This window comes from Bufo gargarizans, chromosome 8 (assembly GCF_014858855.1).
Source record: "Bufo gargarizans isolate SCDJY-AF-19 chromosome 8, ASM1485885v1, whole genome shotgun sequence".
NCBI lineage: Eukaryota > Metazoa > Chordata > Amphibia > Anura > Bufonidae > Bufo > Bufo gargarizans.
Window position 1 is genome coordinate 197,322,355 of NC_058087.1, and position 24,591 is coordinate 197,346,945.

Consider the following 24,591-nt stretch of genomic DNA (forward strand, 5'->3'; position numbering starts at 1 on the left):
AGGGCGTGGCCAAAGAATCACCGCCCAAGGAACGGATCAGCTCAACCAATCCGAATGTAGAAGGCGGAGCCTTTTCTGAATGGCGGTTCTAAGGCCTGTGAATGAGTGGATGGGCGCTACTGGGGGCGTGTCCTGCTGCCTAGCAACCGTGAGACCGCAAGGAAGGTGCTGACTGCCGAGAGCTGTGGGCGGAGGAGGCTGTTGAAGTGTACACAGCCATAGGAGGGGCAGAATGAGGGGCACCAGCCAGTGCCACAGGAGGGGGCAGAATATGGGGCACCAGCCACAGGAGGGGGCAGAATATGAGGCACCAGCCACAGGAAGGGGCAGAATATGAGGCACCAGCCACAGGAGGGGGCAGAATATGAGGGATAGTAGCCACAGGAGGGGGCAGAATGAGGGATAGTAGCCACAGGAGGGGCAGAATGAGGGATAGTAGCCACAGGAGGGGCAGAATAAGAGATAGTAGCCACAGGAGGGGGCAGAATGAGGGATAGTAGCCACAGGAGGGGCAGAATAAGAGATAGTAGCCACAGGAGGGGGCAGAATGAGGGATAGTAGCCACAGGAGGGGGCAGAATGAGGGATAGTAGCCACAGGAGGGGGCAGAATGAGGGATAGTAGCCACAGGAGGGGCAAGGATGAGGGATAGTAGCCACAGGAGGGGCAGGATGAGGGATAGTAGCCACAGGAGGGGGCAGAATGAGGGGCACCAGCCAGTGCCACAGGAGGGGGCAGAATATGGGGCACCAGCCACAGGAGGGGGCAGAATATGAGGCACCAGCCACAGGAGGGGGCAGAATATGAGGGATAGTAGCCACAGGAGGGGGCAGAATAAGAGATAGTAGCCACAGGAGGGGGCAGAATATGGGGCACCAGCCACAGGAGGGGGCAGAATGAGGGATAGTAGCCACAGGAGGGGCAGAATATGGGGCACCAGCCACAGGAGGGGGCAGAATGAGGGATAGTAGCCACAGGAGGGGGCAGAATGAGGGATAGTAGCCACAGGAGGGGGCAGAATGAGGGATAGTAGCCACAGGAGGGGCAGAATAAGAGATAGTAGCCACAGGAGGGGGCAGAATGAGGGATAGTAGCCACAGGTGGGGGCAGAATATGGGGCACCAGCCACAGGAGGGGGCAGAATGAGGGATAGTAGCCACAGGAGGGGCAGAATGAGGGATAGTAGCCACAGGAGGGGGCAGGATGAGGGATAGTAGCCACAGGAGGGGGCAGAATATGGGGCACCAGCCACAGGAGGGGGCAGAATGAGGGGCACCAGCCAGTGCCACAGGAGGGGGCAGAATATGGGGCACCAGCCACAGGAGGGGGCAGAATATGAGGCACCAGCCACAGGAGGGGCAGGATGAGGGATAGTAGCCACAGGAGGGGGCAGAATAAGAGATAGTAGCCACAGGAGGGGGCAGAATATGGGGCACCAGCCACAGGAGGGGGCAGAATGAGGGATAGTAGCCACAGGAGGGGCAGAATATGGGGCACCAGCCACAGGAGGGGCAGAATGAGGGATAGTAGCCACAGGAGGGGGCAGAATGAGGGATAGTAGCCACAGGAGGGGCAGAATGAGGATAGTAGCCACAGGAGGGCAGAATAAGAGATAGTAGCCACAGGAGGGGGCAGAATGAGGGATAGTAGCCACAGGAGGGGGCAGAATATGGGGCACCAGCCACAGGAGGGGGCAGAATGAGGGATAGTAGCCACAGGAGGGGCAGAATATGGGGCACCAGCCACAGGAGGGGGCAGAATGAGGGATAGTAGCCACAGGAGGGGGCAGAATGAGGGATAGTAGCCACAGGAGGGGGCAGAATGAGGGATAGTAGCCACAGGAGGGGCAGAATAAGAGATAGTAGCCACAGGAGGGGGCAGAATGAGGGATAGTAGCCACAGGAGGGGGCAGAATATGGGGCACCAGCCCACAGGAGGGGGCAGAATGAGGGATAGTAGCCACAGGAGGGGCAGAATGAGGGATAGTAGCCACAGGAGGGGGCAGGATGAGGGATAGTAGCCACAGGAGGGGCAGGATGAGGGATAGTAGCCACAGGAGGGGCAGGATGAGGGATAGTAGCCACAGGAGGGGCAGAATGAGGGATAGTGGCCACAGGAGGGGTAGAATGAGGGATAGTAGCCACATGAGGGGGCAGAATATGGGGCACCAGCCACAGGAGGGGGCAGAATGAGGGGTACAAGCCACAGGAGGGGCAGAATATGAGGCACCAGCCACAGGAGGGGGTAGAATATGGGGCACCAGCCACAGGAGGGGGGCAGAATGAGAGATAGTAGCCACAGGAGGGGGGCAGAATGAGAGATAGTAGCCACAGGAGGGGGGCAGAATGAGAGATAGTAGCCACAGGAGGGGGGCAGAATGAGGGGTACCAGCCACAGGAGGGGGGCAGAATGAGAGATAGTAGCCACAGGAGGGGGGCAGAATGAGAGATAGTAGCCACAGGAGGGGGGCAGAATGAGGGGCACCAGCCACAGGAGTCGGCAGAATATGGGGCACCAGCCACAGGAGTCGGCAGAATAAGGGGCACCAGCCCCAAAAAGGGGCAGAATGAGGGGCGCCAGTCCTATTTATAGGGTTTACGTTTATGACGTGCAGATAGTCCACTGGATATCCAGGGCGGTGATAACGGCTCTGATCCAACCCTCCACTGTCTGATCTTTTCCTGCTCTGCTCATGCAGCAGTTTTCTCGGTTTCTGACAGGCGGTGACTATACTAATGAACAGGACCCCTTTTTTTTAATTTGTGACAGGCGGGGTACTTACTATACTATTGATGGCTAAAATACAGATGGAGGAGTAACATAGTAACATAGTGCTACTTCCACTGATTTATTAATATAAAACAATGGAAAGATAACAATGAAGAGATAAGTGCAACGCCCCTAGTACTCACCACTATACTATCGAGGAGGGATCCCTTTTCTTATTCTGTGACAGGTGGGGTGCTCACCACTATACTATCGAGGAAGGATCCCTTTTCTCAGTCTGTGACAGGCGGGGTACTCACCACTATACTATCGAGGAAGGATCCCTTTTCTCAGTCTGTGACAGTCGGGGTGCTCACCACTATACTATCGAGGAAGGATCCCTTTTCTCAGTCTGTGACAGTCGGGGTGCTCACCACTATACTAACGAGGAAGGATCCCTTTTCTCAGTCTGACAGACTGGGTGCTCACCACTATACTAACGAGGAAGGATCCCTTTTCTTATTCTATGACAGTGTTGATGCTCACCACTATACTATCGAGGAGGGATCCCTTTTCTCAGTCTGTGACAGGCAGGGTACTCACCACTATACTATCGAGGAGGGATCCCTTTTCTCAGTCTGTGACAGGTGGGGTGCTCACCACTATACTATCGAGGAGGGATCCCTTTTCTCAGTCTGTGACAGGTGGGGTGCTCACCACTATACTATCGAGGAAGGATCCCTTTTCTCAGTCTTTGACAGGCGGGGTACTCACCACTATACTATTAAGGAAGGATCCCTTTTCTCAGTCTGTGACAGGCGGGGTACTCACCACTATACTATCGAGGAAGGATCCCTTTTCTCAGTCTGTGACAGGCGGGGTACTCACCACTATACTATCGAGGAAGGATCCCTTTTCTCAGTCTGTGACAGTCGGGGTGCTCACCACTATACTATCGAGGAAGGATCCCTTTTCTCAGTCTGTGACAGTCGGGGTGCTCACCACTATACTATCGAGGAAGGATCCCTTTTCTCAGTCTGTGACAGTCGGGGTGCTCACCACTATACTATCGAGGAAGGATCCCTTTTCTCAGTCTGACAGACTGGGTGCTCACCACTATACTAACGAGGAAGGATCCCTTTTCTTATTCTATGACAGTGTTGGTGCTCACCACTATACTATCGAGGAGGGATCCCTTTTCTCAGTCTGTGACAGGTGGGGTGCTCACCACTATACTATCGAGGAAGGATCCCTTTTCTCAGTCTTTGACAGGCGGGGTGCTCACCACTATACTATTAAGGAAGGATCCCTTTTCTCAGTCTGTGACAGGTGGGGTACTCACCACTATACTATCGAGGAGGGATCCCTTTTCTCAGTCTGTAACAGACAGGCGGGGTACTCAGCACTATTCTATCGAGGAAGGATCCCTTTTCTCAGTCTGTGACAGGCGAGGTACTCACCACTATACTATTTAGGAGGGATCCCTTTTCTCAGTCTGTGACAGGCGGGGTGCTCACCACTATACTATCGAGGAGGGATCCCTTTTCTCAGTCTGTGACAGGCGGGGTGCTCACCACTATACTATCGAGGAGGGATCCCTTTTCTCAGTCTGTGACAGGCGGGGTGCTCACCACTATACTATCGAGGAGGGATCCCTTTTCTCAGTCTGTGACAGGCGGGGTACTCACCACTATACTAACGAGGAAGGATCCCTTTTCTCAGTCTGTGACAGGCGGGGTGCTCACCACTATACTATCGAGGAGGGATCCCTTTTCTCAGTCTGTGACAGGCGGGGTGCTCACCACTATACTATCGAGGAGGGATCCCTTTTCTCAGTCTGTGACAGGCGTGGTGCTCACCACTATACTAACGATAACAAAAAATAAAAGTGGAATCGCACTCACCAGGACTTGAGGTCTTCCGGTATGCAACAGCCTACCTGGAGTCCAAGATTCATCAGGGCTCCTTAGTGAAGAATCCAAAAACGAGAAGAAGGAGGCAGCATGACCGGTAAAAATCCCTTTAATGCGGGAACCGCCAAGTGAACAGACGTGCAAGTTTGTGACGTTTCGGCTGCAGCACAGCCTTTATCAAACACAATGTGCAATTAACAAATATCTCTTTAAATATATTAAGACACTCCCCCTCACATCGGAGTGGCCAATCACATTGTCAATACAGTGTTGAGGTCATCGCATATGCGTCCTCAAGTGCTCATGCTACATGTGTCTAATATTAACAATCATACATTTAAGATCCATTCAGCCACATACCCGACCAGCAAACATGCGCCACAGCGTTCCTAGATTCGCGGCGCGCATGTCAGGAAAGTAGGGGTCACGTCACTTCCTGCATGACGTAGGGTCAGTTGATCGCGAGTGGCTCCGCCTAGCCGTCTCGCGTCATCCCCTCTTTCACGTCACGCGCTCCGTTGCTAGGGACGCTGCTGGGCCGGTCCGCCCTTCGCCACCGGATATGCGCGGATACTCCACCATCCACCGTGTTACCGATCGGGCCCTGGATCGAATTATGCGATTTGTAAGCAAGTCGCCGGCCATGCCTTCAAATATTCTGGCATGAACGGGGGACGTACATGTGGAGGCAGATAGCGGCACCATGTCATCAGCCGAATCTCGGCCCTGATGACATCACAGTCCCGCCTCTCCAACATCCGCTCCGCCCCGTCATGTCAGTACTCTAGCCACGGTCCAGTCCCGATCTCCGCTGCAATACGTGGAGGGGAATATCCACACCCACCCCAAGGCTATAGATTGGACAAAGCCCTAGAGTCTCTGTTGTGCCATGTTAAATATGGGCTGAAAAGGAATGGAGTGTACATTAATAAACAAACAAAATATTGTTAAAAACAATACACAGAGAACAAGTTTCAAAGTCACACTGGCTAATTACACGTTTGTTACTGCAAACTCTATGTTCATACCAAAGGGTTGGAGGGCTCGCATTTCGAAGATCCACCTAAGTTCTTTCTTGCGCAAGATTCTATCTTTATCCCCCCCTCGTCTCAAAGGGCCAACCGAATCTATGATTCTAAAGCGGAGTTGGTTGACCGAGTGTCCACGCTCCAGGAAATGTTTCGCCACCGGCTTATCAATTTGGGCCCTACGGATGTTGCTCTTATGGGAATTGATACGTTCTCTGGCCTCCATTGTTGTCTCCCCGATGTAAATGAGGCCACACGGGCACGTGATCATGTATATCACGTCCCGGGACCTGCATGTAAAAAAGTTTTTGATCCTATAGGGCTTGCCGCTGTAGGGATGGGCAAAGGTATCACCCTTCAGCATGTTGCCACAGTTACAGCAACCAAGGCAGGGAAAACAGCCCAGCTTCCTTGGTGCCAGATACCTTTGCCCATCCCCACGCGGCTCCCCAACCTCGGTCTTCACCAGTCTGTCACGTAGGTTGGTCCCTCTTTTATATGCCATCATGGGGAAGCCCATGAATTCCTCCACCATGGGCAGCCCTTTATGTAGGATGTGCCATTCTTTACGTATAATTTGCGCTATCTCGCTACTATTAGATCCATATGTCGAGACAAACGGAACAGAAGGAGAGGGACTCTAAACGGATTCCGTTTGTCTCGACATATGGATCTAATAGTAGCGAGATAGCGCAAATTATACGTAAAGAATGGCACATCCTACATAAAGGGCTGCCCATGGTGGAGGAATTCATGGGCTTCCCCATGATGGCATATAAAAGAGGGACCAACCTACGTGACAGACTGGTGAAGACCGAGGTTGGGGAGCCGCGTGGGGATGGGCAAAGGTATCTGGCACCAAGGAAGCTGGGCTGTTTTCCCTGCCTTGGTTGCTGTAACTGTGGCAACATGCTGAAGGGTGATACCTTTGCCCATCCCTACAGCGGCAAGCCCTATAGGATCAAAAACTTTTTTACATGCAGGTCCCGGGACGTGATATACATGATCACGTGCCCGTGTGGCCTCATTTACATCGGGGAGACAACAATGGAGGCCAGAGAACGTATCAATTCCCATAAGAGCAACATCCGTAGGGCCCAAATTGATAAGCCGGTGGCGAAACATTTCCTGGAGCGTGGACACTCGGTCAACCAACTCCGCTTTAGAATCATAGATTCGGTTGGCCCTTTGAGACGAGGGGGGGATAAAGATAGAATCTTGCGCAAGAAAGAACTTAGGTGGATCTTCGAAATGCGAGCCCTCCAACCCTTTGGTATGAACATAGAGTTTGCAGTAACAAACGTGTAATTATCCTGAGTGACCTTGGAACTTGTTCTCTGTGTATTGTTTTTAACAATATTTTGTTTGTTTATTAATGTACACTCCATTCCTTTTCAGCCCATATTTAACATGGCACAACAGAGACTCTAGGGCTTTGTCCAATCTATAGCCTTGGGGTGGGTGTGGATATTCCCCTCCACGTATTGCAGCGGAGATCGGGACTGGACCGTGGCTAGAGTACTGACATGACGGGGCGGAGCGGATGTTGGAGAGGCGGGACTGTGATGTCATCAGGGCCGAGATTCGGCTGATGACATGGTGCCGCTATCTGCCTCCACATGTACGTCCCCCGTTCATGCCAGAATATTTGAAGGCATGGCCGGCGACTTGCTTACAAATCGCATAATTCGATCCAGGGCCCGATCGGTAACACGGTGGATGGTGGAGTATCCGCGCATATCCGGTGGCGAAGGGCGGACCGGCCCAGCAGCGTCCCTAGCAACGGAGCGCGTGACGTGAAAGAGGGGATGACGCGAGACGGCTAGGCGGAGCCACTCGCGATCAACTGACCCTACGTCATGCAGGAAGTGACGTGACCCCTACTTTCCTGACATGCGCGCCGCGAATCTAGGAACGCTGTGGCGCATGTTTGCTGGTCGGGTATGTGGCTGAATGGATCTTAAATGTATGATTGTTAATATTAGACACATGTAGCATGAGCACTTGAGGACGCATATGCGATGACCTCAACACTGTATTGACAATGTGATTGGCCACTCCGATGTGAGGGGGAGTGTCTTAATATATTTAAAGAGATATTTGTTAATTGCACATTGTGTTTGATAAAGGCTGTGCTGCAGCCGAAACGTCACAAACTTGCACGTCTGTTCACTTGGCGGTTCCCGCATTAAAGGGATTTTTACCGGTCATGCTGCCTCCTTCTTCTCGTTTTTGGACACTATACTAACGAGGAAGGATCCCTTTTCTTATTCTATGACAGTGTTGGTGCTCACCACTATACTATCGAGGAGGGATCCCTTTTCTCAGTCTTTGACAGGCAGGGTACTCACCACTATACTATTAAGGAAGGATCCCTTTTCTCAGTCTGTGACAGGCGGGGTACTCACCACTATACTATCGAGGAGGGATCCCTTTTCTCAGTCTGTAACAGACAGGCGGGGTACTCAGCACTATACTATCGAGGAAGGATCCCTTTTCTCAGTCTGTGACAGGCGGGGTGCTCACCACTATACTATTTAGGAGGGATCCCTTTTCTCAGTCTGTGACAGGCGGGGTACTCACTACTATACTATTTAGGAGGGATCCCTTTTCTCAGTCTGTGACAGGCGGGGTACTCACCACTATACTAACGAGGAAGGATCCCCTTTCTCAGTCTGTGACAGGCGGGGTGCTCACCACTATACTATTTAGGAGGGATCCCTTTTCTCAGTCTGTGACAGGCGGGGTACTCACCACTATACTAACGAGGAGGGATCCCTTTTCTCAGTCTGTGACAGGCGGGGTACTCACCACTATACTATCGAGGAGGGATCCCTTTTCTCAGTCTGTGACAGGCGGGGTGCTCACCACTATACTATCGAGGAGGGATCCCTTTTCTCAGTCTGTGACAGGCGGGGTGCTCACCATTATACTATCGAGGAGGGATCCCTTTTCTCAGTCTGCGACAGGCGGGGTACTCACCACTATACTAACGAGGAAGGATCCCTTTTCTCAGTCTGTGACAGGCGGGGTACTCACCACTATACTATTTAGGAGGGATCCCTTTTCTCAGTCTGTGACAGGCAGGGTACTCACCGCTATACTATCGAGGAAGGATCCCTTTTCTCAGTCTGTGACAGGCGGGGTGCTCACCACTATACTATCGAGGAGGGATCCCTTTTCTCAGTCTGTGACAGGCGGGGTGCTCACCACTATACTATTTAGGAGGGATCCCTTTTCTCAGTTTATGAGAACATTGCAGAGGTTCAGGATGGGTCTGATCGCCCCCTGAAGGTTCGCTCCGTATATTGTGATAGTCACATGTCATGATGACACGAGAGCTGTGATCGGAGGTTTCCAGGATCATTTGGTGCCACAGACGCTGGTTAATATTCTGGAGGCTGATGTGGGCTGTGTTACTCAGCTCTACTACCCACAGGCCCCTTCCCTCCTGCACTGCATTCTGCTCCACCTGTATCTCCCTCCTCCCATGTTAATATTCAGCCCCCAGGTTTCCCCATTAGACTCCGTGTACAATGCAGCCCTCCATGCCCATGCTCTCCCCTCCTCCTCCCCCCACTCTACCCTCCCCCTCCCTCCCATTTCCCCAGCTCTCTGATCCTACCAGCAGCTCTGGTCCAATCATCCTTTGATGAAATCCCCCATTACCCTCCCCCTTTCTTTACGCTGCAGCTTCCCTCCCCTCTCCTCCTCCTCCCTAAACACAGCATTAACCCCTCTTCCTCCTGGCAGCCGAGTGACACAGTGTGACCGCACAACATCCACAGAAAGCAAATGACAGTGAATCTACTCAGTAGGTGATGCTGTGGAATCCTGAAGAGCTTGCACTCTAACGCTGCCCTGCCCCCACCTCTGCTTTGTTTCCATCTCCCCCTCCCTCACCTCTCCCGCCCTTATTCCCCCTGTTTTTCTATAGGCCCCCTCCCCTTCTTGCTACCTCCTCTTTTCCCCCTTCCTCCTCCTCCCTCCTGCAGCTCAGACGCATGAGGCAGGGAGGAAATAGGGACGAGAGGGACACCCAGGAAGAGAATAGGGGTCAGAGGGAGAGACACGGGCAGGGCCAAGGGAGTATTTGAGAGACAGTGGGGTCAGGGGTAAGAGGCATCACTGGAGGACCTCAACCTCAGTGACTACATAGGAGAAGCAGGGTGTAGTATAGCCATGGCCACCACTCCTAGCCCATTGCCCCTACTACCATCCCTGAGCTGCGCCGTGTGCCGCGATGTACCAAGGGAACCCGTTACCATGTCTTGCGGGCACTGTCTGTGTAGGGGATGCCTGGAGCGGTCATGGAGGGGCCAGGAGGCCTACCCAACCTGCCCCAAATGCCGGCCAACCCCTGTGCAAACTCCAGATGGGGTGCAGAGGGGTCTGTGTGCAGAACATGGTGAGAAAGTGCATCTGTACTCCACTCAGGATGGAAGATTATTGTGTACCCGCTGCCGTGGGGCCACTGAACCGCAACCACCTCACGCTATGATCCCCATACAGGAGGCCGTGGGAGGCTACAAGGTGAGCACATTCCCTAGGACCTTCACCGCGGGCACTGGTGCTGGCACACGGTGGGGCGTGGCATTCACAATGGAGGTGCCCGCGCACAGGATGGTCCCCAGGGTAATGGTTTTCTTTCTCTTCCCCAGGATGAGCTGATGTCGGCCATGGCACCACTGGAGGCTCGGCTAAAGGAGCTGCAGCAGATGCAGTGCGCCCAGGAGCAGATGATCGCACAACACAGGGTATGAGCACATCTCAAGGATATCCTCTCAGAAATCGGATGTCACTATAGAGGCGTGGCACCATGGATGAGACTCCACCCCTTCGCTGTGACTCGGTGCGCAGCTCTCCCCTGCTCCAGAAGCAATGGGAAGAGGAGCTGGCCTGAAGATCACACCAGAAGCCCCCTGAGGAAGCTGAAGTTGGCCATATTTACTGTAGCCCAGCTTTCTCAGGGGTAGCTAGAACTAAGCGGCGGTATTGGTTGTCACTCAGCTTTCCCGGTTACTGATACAACTAAACAGCCATATTGGAGGTCACCCATCAGAAGTAGACAGGACTCTTCTTTGACTTTTCTTGTGTTCTTCTCCTGCAGGGAAATCTTCTGAGCACCAAGCACCACGTGAGTCTTGAGTTTGAGAAGCTGCACCAGTACCTGCGGGAGCGGGAGGAGCGGCTGCTGCGGGAGCTGCAGCAGGAGGGGGACCTCGTCCTGGCCGAGATGGAGGAAAGCCTCAACAAGATCAAACAGAACTGCCAGGGCATCCTCCAGACCATCAGCAGCACCCAGCCGCGGCTGTACGAACAGGACGCCGTCACCTTTCTCACAGTGAGTACCCCACCAATGTCTCAGGGGGCCCCAGATTAGACCCAGGCCCCCATACATGAGCTCATTCTTAGAGGGGAGCCCAGTCTAATCAGCAGATGAATACAGCGGGCACCGTACGCTGGTTTGTTGGCAGAGAGTTGATGTGAGAGCGCCCAACAAATGGGCTCCCTGCGATGGTCTGACAGTAAAGCTGGGCAGCAGCAGCTATCTCTGCCCTGAGTGTTCGTTGCAATGTGTTAGTGTCGGGGACATGTATCATCAGGTCGTATGTATGAGGTGCCATGCGTTTTAAAGCCTCCTCCACCCCAAGTCCCAGCATTTCCCACCACCTGCATGCTGAGGGGTGTAGTGCTGGGTGTGCCCTGTGCTGTGCTCTCACGTGTGTCCTTCTTTTGCAGGATATAAAGTCGTGCATGGACATGTAAGTATCTGCTGCTGCCCCGTCTGCTCCTGCCCCGTCTGCTCCTGCCCACCTCATCTCTCTCTCTCTCTGTTATCAGCTGTTACGGGGGCTACAGAGATGGTTTTCCGGCACAGAACGTGCTGACCCCCAGAGACTTTGGATACGGAGGAGTGAAGGATCTGATCCAGTACACGGCCTGGAAGGATATGAAGTCGTACATCAGTCCCGGTGAGCCGACGGCCAATATGGCGACACTACCATGCCACCCTCCCCCACAGTATAATGTGTATATACAGACTGCTGTCCTGATACTATATACGGGGGGGCAGACATATAGTTACATGTCACCCCCTTATATTACAGCGCAGTATAATGTGTATATACAGACTGCTGTCCTGATAGTATATACGGGGGGGGGGGGGGGCAGACATATAGGAACATGTCACCCCTTATATTACAGTGCAGTATAATGTGTATATACAGACTGCTGCCCTGATAGTATATACAGGGGGGGGGCAGACATATAGGAGCATGTCACCCCTTATATTACAGCGCAGTATAATGTGTATATACAGACTGCTGCCCTGATAGTATATACAGGGGGGGGGGCAGACATATAGGAGCATGTCACCCCTTATATTACAGCGCAGTATAATGTGTATATACAGACTGCTGCCCTGATAGTATATACAGGGGGGGGGGGCAGACATATAGGAGCATGTCACCCCTTATATTACAGCGCAGTATAATGTGTATATACAGACTGCTGTCCTGATACTATATATGGGGGGGCAGACATATAGTTACATGTCACCCCCTTATATTACAGCGCAGTATAATGTGTATATACAGACTGCTGCCCTGATACTATATACAGGGGCGGGGGGGCAGACATATAGGAACATGTCACCCCTTATATTACAGCGCAGTATAATGTGTATATACAGACTGCTGTCCTGATACTATATACAGGGGGGGGGGGGCAGACATATAGGAGCATGTCACCCCTTATATTACAGCGCAGTATAATGTGTATATACAGACTGCTGCCCTGATATTATATACAGGGGGGGGCAGACATATAGAACATGTCACCCCTTATATTACAGCGCAGTATAATGTGTATATACAGACTGCTGCCCTGATACTATATACAGGGGGGGGCAGACATATAGAACATGTCACCCCTTATATTACAGCGCAGTATAATGTGTAAATACCGACTGCTGCCCTGATACTATATACAGGGGTGGGGGGCAGACATATAGAGCATGTCACCCCTTATATTACAGCGCAGTATAATGTGTATATACAGACTGCTGTCCTGATACTATATACAGGGGGGGGGGGCAGACATATAGTTACATGTCACCCCTTATATTACAGCGCAGTATAATGTGTATATACAGACTGCTGCCCTGATACTATATACGGGGGGGGGGCAGACATATAGAACATGTCACCCCTTATATTACAGCGCAGTATAATGTGTATATACAGACTGCTGTCCTGATACTATATACGGGGGGGGCAGACATATAGTTACATGTCACCCCCTTATATTACAGCGCAGTATAATGTGTATATGCAGACTGCTGTCCTGATACTGTATACAGGGGGGGGGGCAGACATATAGAGCATGTCACCCCTTATATTACAGCGCAGTCTAATGTGTATATACAGACTGCTGCCCTGATACTATATACAGGGGGGGGGGGGCAGACATATAGGAACATGTCACCCCTTATATTACAGCGCAGTATAATGTGTATATACAGGGGGGGGGGGCAGACATATAGAGCATGTCACCCCTTATATTACAGCGCAGTATAATGTTTATATACCGACTGCTGTCCTGATACTATATACAGGGGGGGGGGCAGACATATAGAGCATGTCACCCCTTATATTACAGCGCAGTATAATGTGTATATACAGACTGCTGCCCTGATACTATATACAGGGGGGGTCAGACATATAGAACATGTCACCCCTTATATTACAGCGCAGTATAATGTGTATATACAGACTGCTGCCCTGATACTATATACAGGGGGGGGCAGACATATAGAACATGTCACCCCTTATATTACAGCGCAGTATAATGTTTATATACAGACTGCTGCCCTGATACTATATACAGGGGGGGGGGGGGCAGACATATAGGAGCATGTCACCCCTTATATTACAGCGCAGTATAATGTGTATATACAGACTGCTGTCCTGATACTATATACAGGGGGGGGGGGCAGACATATAGGAGCATGTCACCCCTTATATTACAGCGCAGTATAATGTGTATATACAGACTGCTGTCCTGATACTATATACAGGGGGGGGGGCAGACATATAGGAACATGTCACCCCTTATATTACAGCGCAGTATAATGTGTATATACAGACTGCTGTCCTGATACTATATACAGGGGGGGTGTCAGACATATAGGAGCATGTCACCCCTTATATTACAGCGCAGTATAATGTGTATATACAGACTGCTGCCCTGATAGTATATACAGGGGGGGGGGCAGACATATAGGAGCATGTCACCCCTTATATTACAGCGCAGTATAATGTGTATATACAGACTGCTGCCCTGATACTATATACAGGGGGGGGCAGACATATAGAACATGTCACCCCTTATATTACAGCGCAGTATAATGTGTATATACAGACTGCTGCCCTGATACTATATACAGGGGGGGGCAGACATATAGAACATGTCACCCCTTATATTACAGCGCAGTATAATGTGTAAATACCGACTGCTGCCCTGATACTATATACAGGGGGGGGGGGGGCAGACATATAGAGCATGTCACCCCTATATTACAGCGCAGTATAATGTGTATATACAGACTGCTGTCCTGATACTATATACAGGGGGGGGGGGGCAGACATATAGTTACATGTCACCCCTTATATTACAGCGCAGTATAATGTGTATATACAGACTGCTGCCCTGATACTATATACGGGGGGGGGGCAGACATATAGAACATGTCACCCCTTATATTACAGCGCAGTATAATGTGTATATACAGACTGCTGTCCTGATACTATATACGGGGGGGGCAGACATATAGAGCATGTCACCCCTTATATTACAGCGCAGTATAATGTGTATATACAGACTGCTGTCCTGATACTATATACAGGGGGGGGGGCAGACATATAGAGCATGTCACCCCTTATATTACAGCGCAGTATAATGTGTATATACAGACTGCTGCCCTGATACTATATACAGGGGGGGGCAGACATATAGAACATGTCACCCCTTATATTACAGCGCAGTATAATGTGTATATACAGGGGGGGGGGCAGACATATAGAGCATGTCACCCCTTATATTACAGCGCAGTATAATGTGTATATACAGACTGCTGCCCTGATACTATATACAGGGGGGGGGGGCCAGACATATAGGAACATGTCACCCCTTATATTACAGCGCAGTATAATGTGTATATACAGACTGCTGTTCCTGATACTATATACAGGGGGGGCAGACATATAGGAACATGTCACCCCTTATATTACAGCGCAGTATAATGTGTGTGTATACAGACTGCTGTCCTGATACTATATACAGGGGGGGGCAGACATATAGAACATGTCACCCCTTATATTACAGCGCAGTATAATGTGTATATACAGACTGCTGTCCTGATACTATATACAGGGGGGGCAGACATATAGTTACATGTCACCCCTTATATTACAGCGCAGTATAATGTGTATATACAGACTGCTGCCCTGATACTATATACAGGGGGGGGGGGGGCAGACATATAGGAACATGTCACCCCTTATATTACAGCACAGTATAATGTGTATATACAGACTGCTGTCCTGATACTATATACAGGGGGGGGGCAGACATATAGGAGCATGTCACCCCTTATATTACAGCGCAGTATAATGTGTATATACAGACTGCTGCCCTGATAGTATATACAGGGGTGGGGGGTCAGACATATAGAACATGTCACCCCTTATATTACAGCGCAGTATAATGTGTATATACAGACTGCTGTCCTGATACTATATACAGGGGGGGGCAGACATATAGAACATGTCACCCCTTATATTACAGCGCAGTATAATGTGTATATACAGACTGCTGTCCTGATACTATATACAGGGGGGGCAGGACATATAGAGCATGTCACCCCTTATATTACAGCGCAGTATAATGTGTATATACAGACTGCTGTCCTGATACTATATACAGGGGGGGGGGCAGACATATAGGAACATGTCACCCCTTATATTACAGCGCAGTATAATGTGTATATACAGACTGCTGTCCTGATACTATATACAGGGGGGGGGCAGACATATAGGAACATGTCACCCCTTATATTACAGCGCAGTATAATGTGTATATACAGACTGCTGCCCTGATACTATATACAGGGGTGGGGGTCAGACATATAGAACATGTCACCCCTTATATTACAGCGCAGTATAATGTGTATATACAGACTGCTGCCCTGATACTATATACAGGGGGGGGGGGCAGACATATAGAACATGTCACCCCTTATATTACAGCGCAGTATAATGTGTATATACAGACTGCTGCCCTGATACTATATACAGGGGGGGGCAGACATATAGAACATGTCACCCCTTATATTACAGTGCAGTATAATGTGTATATACAGACTGCTGCCCTGATACTATATACAGGGGTGGGGGGTCAGACATATAGAACATGTCACCCCTTATATTACAGCGCAGTATAATGTGTATATACAGACTGCTGTCCTGATACTATATACGGGGGGGGCAGACATATAGAACATGTCACCCCTTATATTACAGCGCAGTATAATGTGTGTATACAGACTGCTGCCCTGATACTATATACAGGGGGGGGCAGACATATAGAACATGTCACCCCTTATATTACAGCGCAGTATAATGTGTATATACAGACTGCTGTCCTGATACTATATACAGGGGGGAGGGGCAGACATATAGAACATGTCACCCCTTATATTACAGCGCAGTATAATGTGTATATACAGACTGCTGTCCTGATACTATATACAGGGGGGGGGGGCAGACATATAGGAGCATGTCACCCCTTATATTACAGCGCAGTATAATGTGTATATACAGACTGCTGCCCTGATACTATATACAGGGGGGGGGGGCAGACATATAGAGCATGTCACCCCTTATATTACAGCGCAGTATAATGTGTATATACAGACTGCTGTCCTGATACTATATACAGGGGGGGGGGGGCAGACATATAGGAACATGTCACCCCTTATATTACAGCACAGTATAATGTGTATATACAGACTGCTGTCCTGATACTATATACAGGGGGGGGGGGGCAGACATATAGGAGCATGTCACCCCTTATATTACAGCACAGTATAATGTGTATATACAGACTGCTGTCCTGATAGTATATACAGGGGGGGGGCAGACATATAGGAGCATGTCACCCCTTATATTACAGCGCAGTATAATGTGTATATACAGACTGCTGCCCTGATACTATATACAGGGGGGGGGGGCAGACATATAGAACATGTCACCCCTTATATTACAGCGCAGTATAATGGTATATACAGGGGGGGGGGCAGACATATAGGAGCATGTCACCCCTTATATTACAGCGCAGTATAATGTGTATATACAGGGGGGGGGGCAGACATATAGGAGCATGTCACCCTTATATTACAGCGCAGTATAATGTGTATATACAGACTGCTGTCCTGATACTATATACGGGGGGGGGGGGGGGGGTCAGACATATAGAACATATCACCCCTTATATTACAGCGCAGTATAATGTGTATATATACAGACTGCTGTCCTGATACTATATACAGGGGGGGGGGCAGACATATAGAACATGTCACCCCTTATATTACAGCGCAGTATAATGTGTATATACAGACTGCTGTCCTGATACTATATACAGGGGGGGCAGACATATAGAGCATGTCACCCCTTATATTACAGCGCAGTATAATGTGTATATACAGACTGCTGTCCTGATACTATATACAGGGGGGGGGGGCAGACATATAGGAGCATGTCACCCCTTATATTACAGCGCAGTATAATGTGTATATACAGACTGCTGTCCTGATACTATATACGGGGGGGCAGACATATAGAACATGTCACCCCTTATATTACAGCGCAGTATAATGTGTATATACAGACTGCTGTCCTGATACTATATACGGGGGGGGGGGGGGGTCAGACATATAGAACATATCACCCCTTATATTACAGCGCAGTATAATGTGTATATACAGACTGCTGTCCTGATACTATATACAGGGGGGGGGGCAGACATATAGAACATGTCACCCCTTATATTACAGCGCAGTATAATGTGTATATACAGACTGCTGTCCTGATACTATATACAGGGGGGGCAGACATATAGAGCATGTCACCCCTTATATTACAGCGCAGTATAATGTGTATATACAGACTGCTGTCCTGATACTATATACAGGGGGGGGGGGCAGACATATAGGAGCATGTCACCCCTTATATTACAGCGCAGTATAATGTGTATATACAGACTGCTGTCCTGATACTATATACGGGGGGGCAGACATATAGAACATGTCACCCCTTATATTACAGCGCAGTATAATGTGTATATACAGACTGCTGTCCTGATACTATATACGGGGGGGGGGGGGGTCAGACATATAGAACATATCACCCCTTATATTACAGCGCAGTATAATGTGTATATATACAGACTGCTGTCCTGATACTATATACAGGGGGGGGGCAGACATATAGAACATGTCACCCCTTATATTACAGCGCAGTATAATGTGTATATACAGACTGCTGTCCTGATACTATATACAGGGGGGGCAGACATATAGAGCATGTCACCCCTTATATTACAGCGCAGTATAATGTGTATATACAGACTGCTGTCCTGATACTATATACAGGGGGGGGGGGCAGACATATAGGAGCATGTCACCCCTTATATTACAGCGCAGTATAATGTGTATATACAGACTGCTGTCCTGATACTATATACGGGGGGGCAGACATATAGAACATGTCACCCCTTATATTACAGCGCAGTATAATGTGTATATACAGACTGCTGCCCTGATACTATATACGGGGGGGGCAGACATATAGGAACATGTCACCCCTTATATTACAGCGCAGTATAATGTGTGTATACAGACTGCTGTCCTGATACTATATACGGGGGGGGGGGGCAGACATATAGAACATGTCACCCCTTATATTACAGCGCAGTATAATGTGTATATACAGACTGCTGCCCTGATACTATATACAGGGGGGGGCAGACATATAGGAGCATGTCACCCCCTTATATTACAGCGCAGTATAATGTGTATATACAGACTGCTGTCTGATACTATATACGGGGGGGGGGGGCAGACATATAGAACATGTCACCCCTTATATTACAGCGCAGTATATGTGTATATACAGACTGCTGTCCTGATACTATATACAGGGGGGGGCAGACATATAGAACATGTCACCCCTTATATTACAGCGCAGTATAATGTGTATATACAGACTGCTGTCCTGATACTATATACAGGGGGGGTGTCAGACATATAGACATGTCACCCCTTATATTACAGCGCAGTATAATGTGTATATACAGACTGCTGTCCTGATAGTATATACAGGGGGGGGGGGCAGACATATAGGAACATGTCACCCCTTATATTACAGCGCAGTATAATGTGTATATACAGACTGCTGCCCTGATACTATATACGGGGGGGGCAGACATATAGGAACATGTCACCCCTTATATTACAGCGCAGTATAATGTGTATATACAGACTGCTGTCCTGATACTATATACAGGGGGGGGGGCAGACATATAGGAGCATGTCACCCCTTATATTACAGCGCAGTATAATGTGTATATACAGACTGCTGCCCTGATACTATATACAGGGGGGGGCAGACATATAGGAGCATGTCACCCCTTATATTACAGCGCAGTATAATGTGTATATATACAGACTGCTGCCCTGATACTATATACAGGGGGGGGGGGCAGACATATAGGAGCATGTCACCCCTTATATTACAGCGCAGTATAATGTGTATATACAGACTGCTGCCCTGATACTATACAGGGGGGGGGGGGGCAGACATATAGGAGCATGTCACCCCTTATATTACAGCGCAGTATAATGTGTATATACAGACTGCTGCCCTGATACTATATACAGGGGGGGGGCAGACATATAGGAGCATGTCACCCCTTATATTACAGCGCAGTATAATGTGTATATACAGACTGCTGTCCTGATACTATATACAGGGGGGGGGGGCAGACATATAGGAACATGTCACCCCTTATATTACAGCGCAGTATAATGTGTATATACAGACTGCTGTCCTGATACTATATACAGGGGGGGGGCAGACATATAGGAGCATGTCACCCCTTATATTACAGCGCAGTATAATGTGTATATACAGACTGCTGCCCTGATACTATATACAGGGGCGGGGGGGCAGACATATAGGAGCATGTCACCCCTTATATTACAGCGCAGTATAATGTGTATATACAGACTGCTGCCCTGATACTATATACACGGGGGGGGGGCAGACATATAGGAACATGTCACCCCTTATATTACAGCACAGTATAATGTGTATATACAGACTGCTGCCCTGATACTATATACAGGGGGGGGGCAGACATATAGGAGCATGTCACCCCTTATATTACAGCGCAGTATAATGTGTATATACAGACTGCTGTCCTGATATTATATACAGGGGGGGGCAGACATATAGAACATGTCACCCCTTATATTACAGCGCAGTATAATGTGTATATACAGACTGCTGTCCTGATACTATATACAGGGGGGGGGGGGCAGACATATAGAACATGTCACCCCTTATATTACAGCGCAGTATAATGTGTATATACAGACTGCTGTCCTGAAACTATATACGGGGGGGCAGACATATAGGAACATGTCACCCCTTATATTACAGCGCAGTATAATGTGTATATACAGACTGCTGTCCTGATACTATATACAGGGGGGGGGGGGGCAGACATATAGGAGCATGTCACCCCTTATATTACAGCGCAGTATAATGTGTATATACAGACTGCTGCCCTGATACTATATACAGGGGCGGGGGGGCAGACATATAGGAGCATGTCACCCCTTATATTACAGCACAGTATAATGTGTATATACAGACTGCTGCCCTGATACTATATACACGGGGGGGGGGGGCAGACATATAGGAACATGTCACCCCTTATATTACAGCACAGTATAATGTGTATATACAGACTGCTGCCCTGATACTATATACAGGGGGGGGGGCAGACATATAGGAGCATGTCACCCCTTATATTACAGCGCAGTATAATGTGTATATACAGACTGCTGTCCTGATATTATATACAGGGGGGGGCAGACATATAGAACATGTCACCCCTTATATTACAGCGCAGTATAATGTGTATATACAGACTGCTGCCCTGATACTATATACAGGGCAGGGGGGGGGGCAGACATATAGAACATGTCACCCCTTATATTACAGCGCAGTATAATGTGTATATACAGACTGCTGTCCTGATACTATATACAGGGGGGGGGGGCAGACATATAGAACATGTCACCCCTTATATTACAGCGCAGTATAATGTGTATATACAGACTGCTGCCCTGATACTATATACAGGGGGGGGCAGACATATAGAACATGTCACCCCTTATATTACAGCGCAGTATAATGTGTATATACAGACTGCTGCCCTGATACTATATACAGGGGGGGGGGGCAGACATATAGGAGCATGTCACCCCTTATATTACAGCGCAGTATAATGTGTATATACAGACTGCTGCCCTGATACTATATACAGGGGTGGGGGGTCAGACATATAGAACATGTCACCCCTTATATTACAGTGCAGTATAATGTGTATATACAGACTGCTGCCCTGATACTATATACAGGGGGGGGGGGGCAGACATATAGGAACATGTCACCCCTTATATTACAGCACAGTATAATGTGTATATACAGACTGCTGTCCTGATAGTATATACAGGGGGGGGGGGGCAGACATATAGAGCATGTCACCCCTTATATTACAGCGCAGTATAATGTGTATATACAGACTGCTGCCCTGATACTATATACAGGGGGGGGGCAGACATATAGAACATGTCACCCCTTATATTACAGCGCAGTATAATGTGTATATACAGACTGCTGCCCTGATACTATATACGGGGGGGGGGGGGGGGGTCAGACATATAGAACATGTCACCCCTTATATTACAGCGCAGTATAATGTGTATATACAGACTGCTGCCCTGATACTATATACAGGGGGGGGGGGGGCAGACATATAGAACATGTCACCCCTTATATTACAGCGCAGTATAATGTGTATATACAGACTGCTGTCCTGATACTATATACAGGGGGGGGCAGACATATAGTTACATGTCACCCCCTTATATTACAGCGCAGTATAATGTGTATATACAGACTGCTGTCCTGATACTATATATAGGGGGGGGGGCAGACATATAGGAACATGTCACCCCTTATATTACAGCGCAGTATAATGTGTATATACAGACTGATGTCCTGATACTATATACAGGGGGGGGGGCAGACATATAGAGCATGTCACCCCTTATATTACAGCGCAGTATAATGTGTATATACAGACTGCTGTCCTGATACTATATACAGGGGGGGCAGACATATAGAACATGTCACCCCTTATATTACAGCGCAGTATAATGTGTATATACAGACTGCTGTCCTGATACTATATACAGGGGGGGCAGACATATAGAACATGTCACCCCTTATATTACAGCGCAGTATAATGTGTATATACAGACTGCTGCCCTGATACTATATACAGGGGGGGGAGGCAGACATATAGAACATGTCACCCCTTATATTACAGCGCAGTATAATGTGTATATACAGACTGCTGTCCTGATACTATATACAGGGGGGGGGGCAGACATATAGAACATGTCACCCCTTATATTACAGCGCAGTATAATGTGTATATACAGACTGCTATCCTGATACTATATACAGGGGTGGGGGGGCAGACATATAGAGCATGTCACCCCTTATATTACAGCGCAGTATAATGTGTATATACAGGGGGGGGGGGCAGACATATAGGAGCATGTCACCCCTTATATTACAGCGCAGTATAATGTGTATATACAGGGGGGGGGGGCAGACATATAGAGCATGTCACCCCTTATATTACAGCGCAGTATAATGTGTATATACAGACTGCTGTCCTGATACTATATACAGGGGGTGGGCAGACATATAGAGCATGTCACCCCTTATATTACAGCGCAGTATAATGTGTATATACAGACTGCTGCCCTGATACTATATACAGGGGGGGGGCAGACATATAGGAACATGTCACCTCTTATATTACAGCGCAGTATAATGTGTGTATACAGACTGCTGCCCTGATACTATATACAGGGCGGGGGGGGGGGGGGGGGGGGCAGACATATAGAGCATGTCACCCCTTATATTACAGCGCAGTATAATGTGTATATACAGACTGCTGCCCTGATACTATATACAGGGGGTGGGCAGACATATAGAACATGTCACCCCTTATATTACAGCGCAGTATAATGTGTATATACAGACTGCTGTCCTGATACTATATACAGGGGGGGGGGGGCAGACATATAGGTGTTTACCACTCTAATCTTACCCCTTAAAATGATCAGATTGCACCAACCCTAGTATGATGCACAGAAGGGCGTCCTGCAGATGTCACTCTAGTGCAACTCATTACCCAGTACTACCCTCTTACTGCTGCTCCTCCTGCAGGAAGTTCTTTTATGGCATAATACAGCTATAATGGGGGTGTAGGGGTGACCACTGCCAGCTGCGGTTGTGTAAGGCAGCTTGAAGTGTGAGATGGGCATAAAGCCTCTGCCCATCCTCACTTTGATCTCCAACAAACCTTTGCTGTATGTAAAAAATTGAAAAAATGAATAAAACCAGCGCTGACTCCTGGCTGCCGTGTTCTTCTGAAGACATGTCCCCGCCGCTGTGTGACAAGAGTTTGAAGTTCTGGGGTTGTCACTTGGTGGCCATGCCATACAACAACCCAACCCCATTAGAATCATGATTAGTTATAGAACCTCTCATGAGAAGTATTCATGTCCTTCGAAGCCGCCATTTTTCCTCCAGCACCAGCATTAAATTCTTCCATGTTTTCCAGCCTTACCGAACATAATCATGGACCCCAGCACAGCCCACCTTAACCTGATGCTCTCCGAAGACCTTACCTGCGTCCGATACAGCGACACCAAACAGTCTTTACCCGAAAACCCGCGCCGCTTCGACTACTGCTGCTGCGTTCTGGGCACAGAGGGTTTCACCTCTGGCCGCCATTACTGGGCAGTTGATGTCGGCAACAAGACCAAATGGAATCTAGGCGTAGCCAAAGAGTCTGTGAACCGGAGGGGTGGGATTACCCTGTCCCCAGAGAACGGCTTCTGGATACTGTGGCTGAGGAACGGCCATGAGTTCAAAGCCCTGGACGTCCCGTACCGGACACTGACCCTGAGGAGCAAACCGCAGAGGGTGGGCATCTACCTCGACTACGAGGGCGGCCAGCTCTCCTTCTACAATGCTGACGACATGTCCCACATCTACACCTTTGTCACTTCTTTCTCTGAGACCATTTACCCCTACTTCTGCCCTTGCCTCAATGACTCGGGGAAGAACGGGGGGCCACTGAAGGTCCTTCACCATGTACCCTGAAGAGGTTCCATCTGCTGGGGCTTATTCCCATGCATTAGAGTACTGTTGTTTCATGTCTTAGGAGTATGTTGGCGTGCAAGGTGCCAGGCTGTGCCCTTTTATTCCATGTTCACTTATAGTACAGATGAAACAGATTATCTCTATGTCATTACCTTACACATCTCAATAAATGCAACCGGTTAAGTAAGAAACTTATTGGTATTGATGAAGTCTCCTTCGTGGGTAACAGGGCTCGGGATCCAACTTTCTACATACCCTGAATATCCGATATAAAGTTCTCCTACTGCTCTGCCTGTAATAGCGTCACAAACAGAACAGAGCTGTATACTATACCATATACAGGACC

The 24,591-nt window shown here is 48.9% G+C and overlaps 1 protein-coding gene across 1 annotated transcript; it reads left to right on the forward strand.

The window, feature by feature from the left end:
* Positions 1–9,484: 9,484 nt before the first annotated feature.
* Positions 9,485–24,436, forward strand: TRIM69 (tripartite motif containing 69). Its single transcript, XM_044302847.1, has 6 exons — positions 9,485–10,179; positions 10,308–10,403; positions 10,757–10,990; positions 11,389–11,411; positions 11,491–11,621; positions 23,701–24,436. Exons 1-6 carry the CDS (start codon positions 9,829–9,831, stop codon positions 24,243–24,245), a joined length of 1,380 nt encoding a protein of 459 aa, XP_044158782.1. The 5' UTR covers positions 9,485–9,828; the 3' UTR covers positions 24,246–24,436.
* The last annotated feature ends 155 nt before the right edge of the window (positions 24,437–24,591 follow it).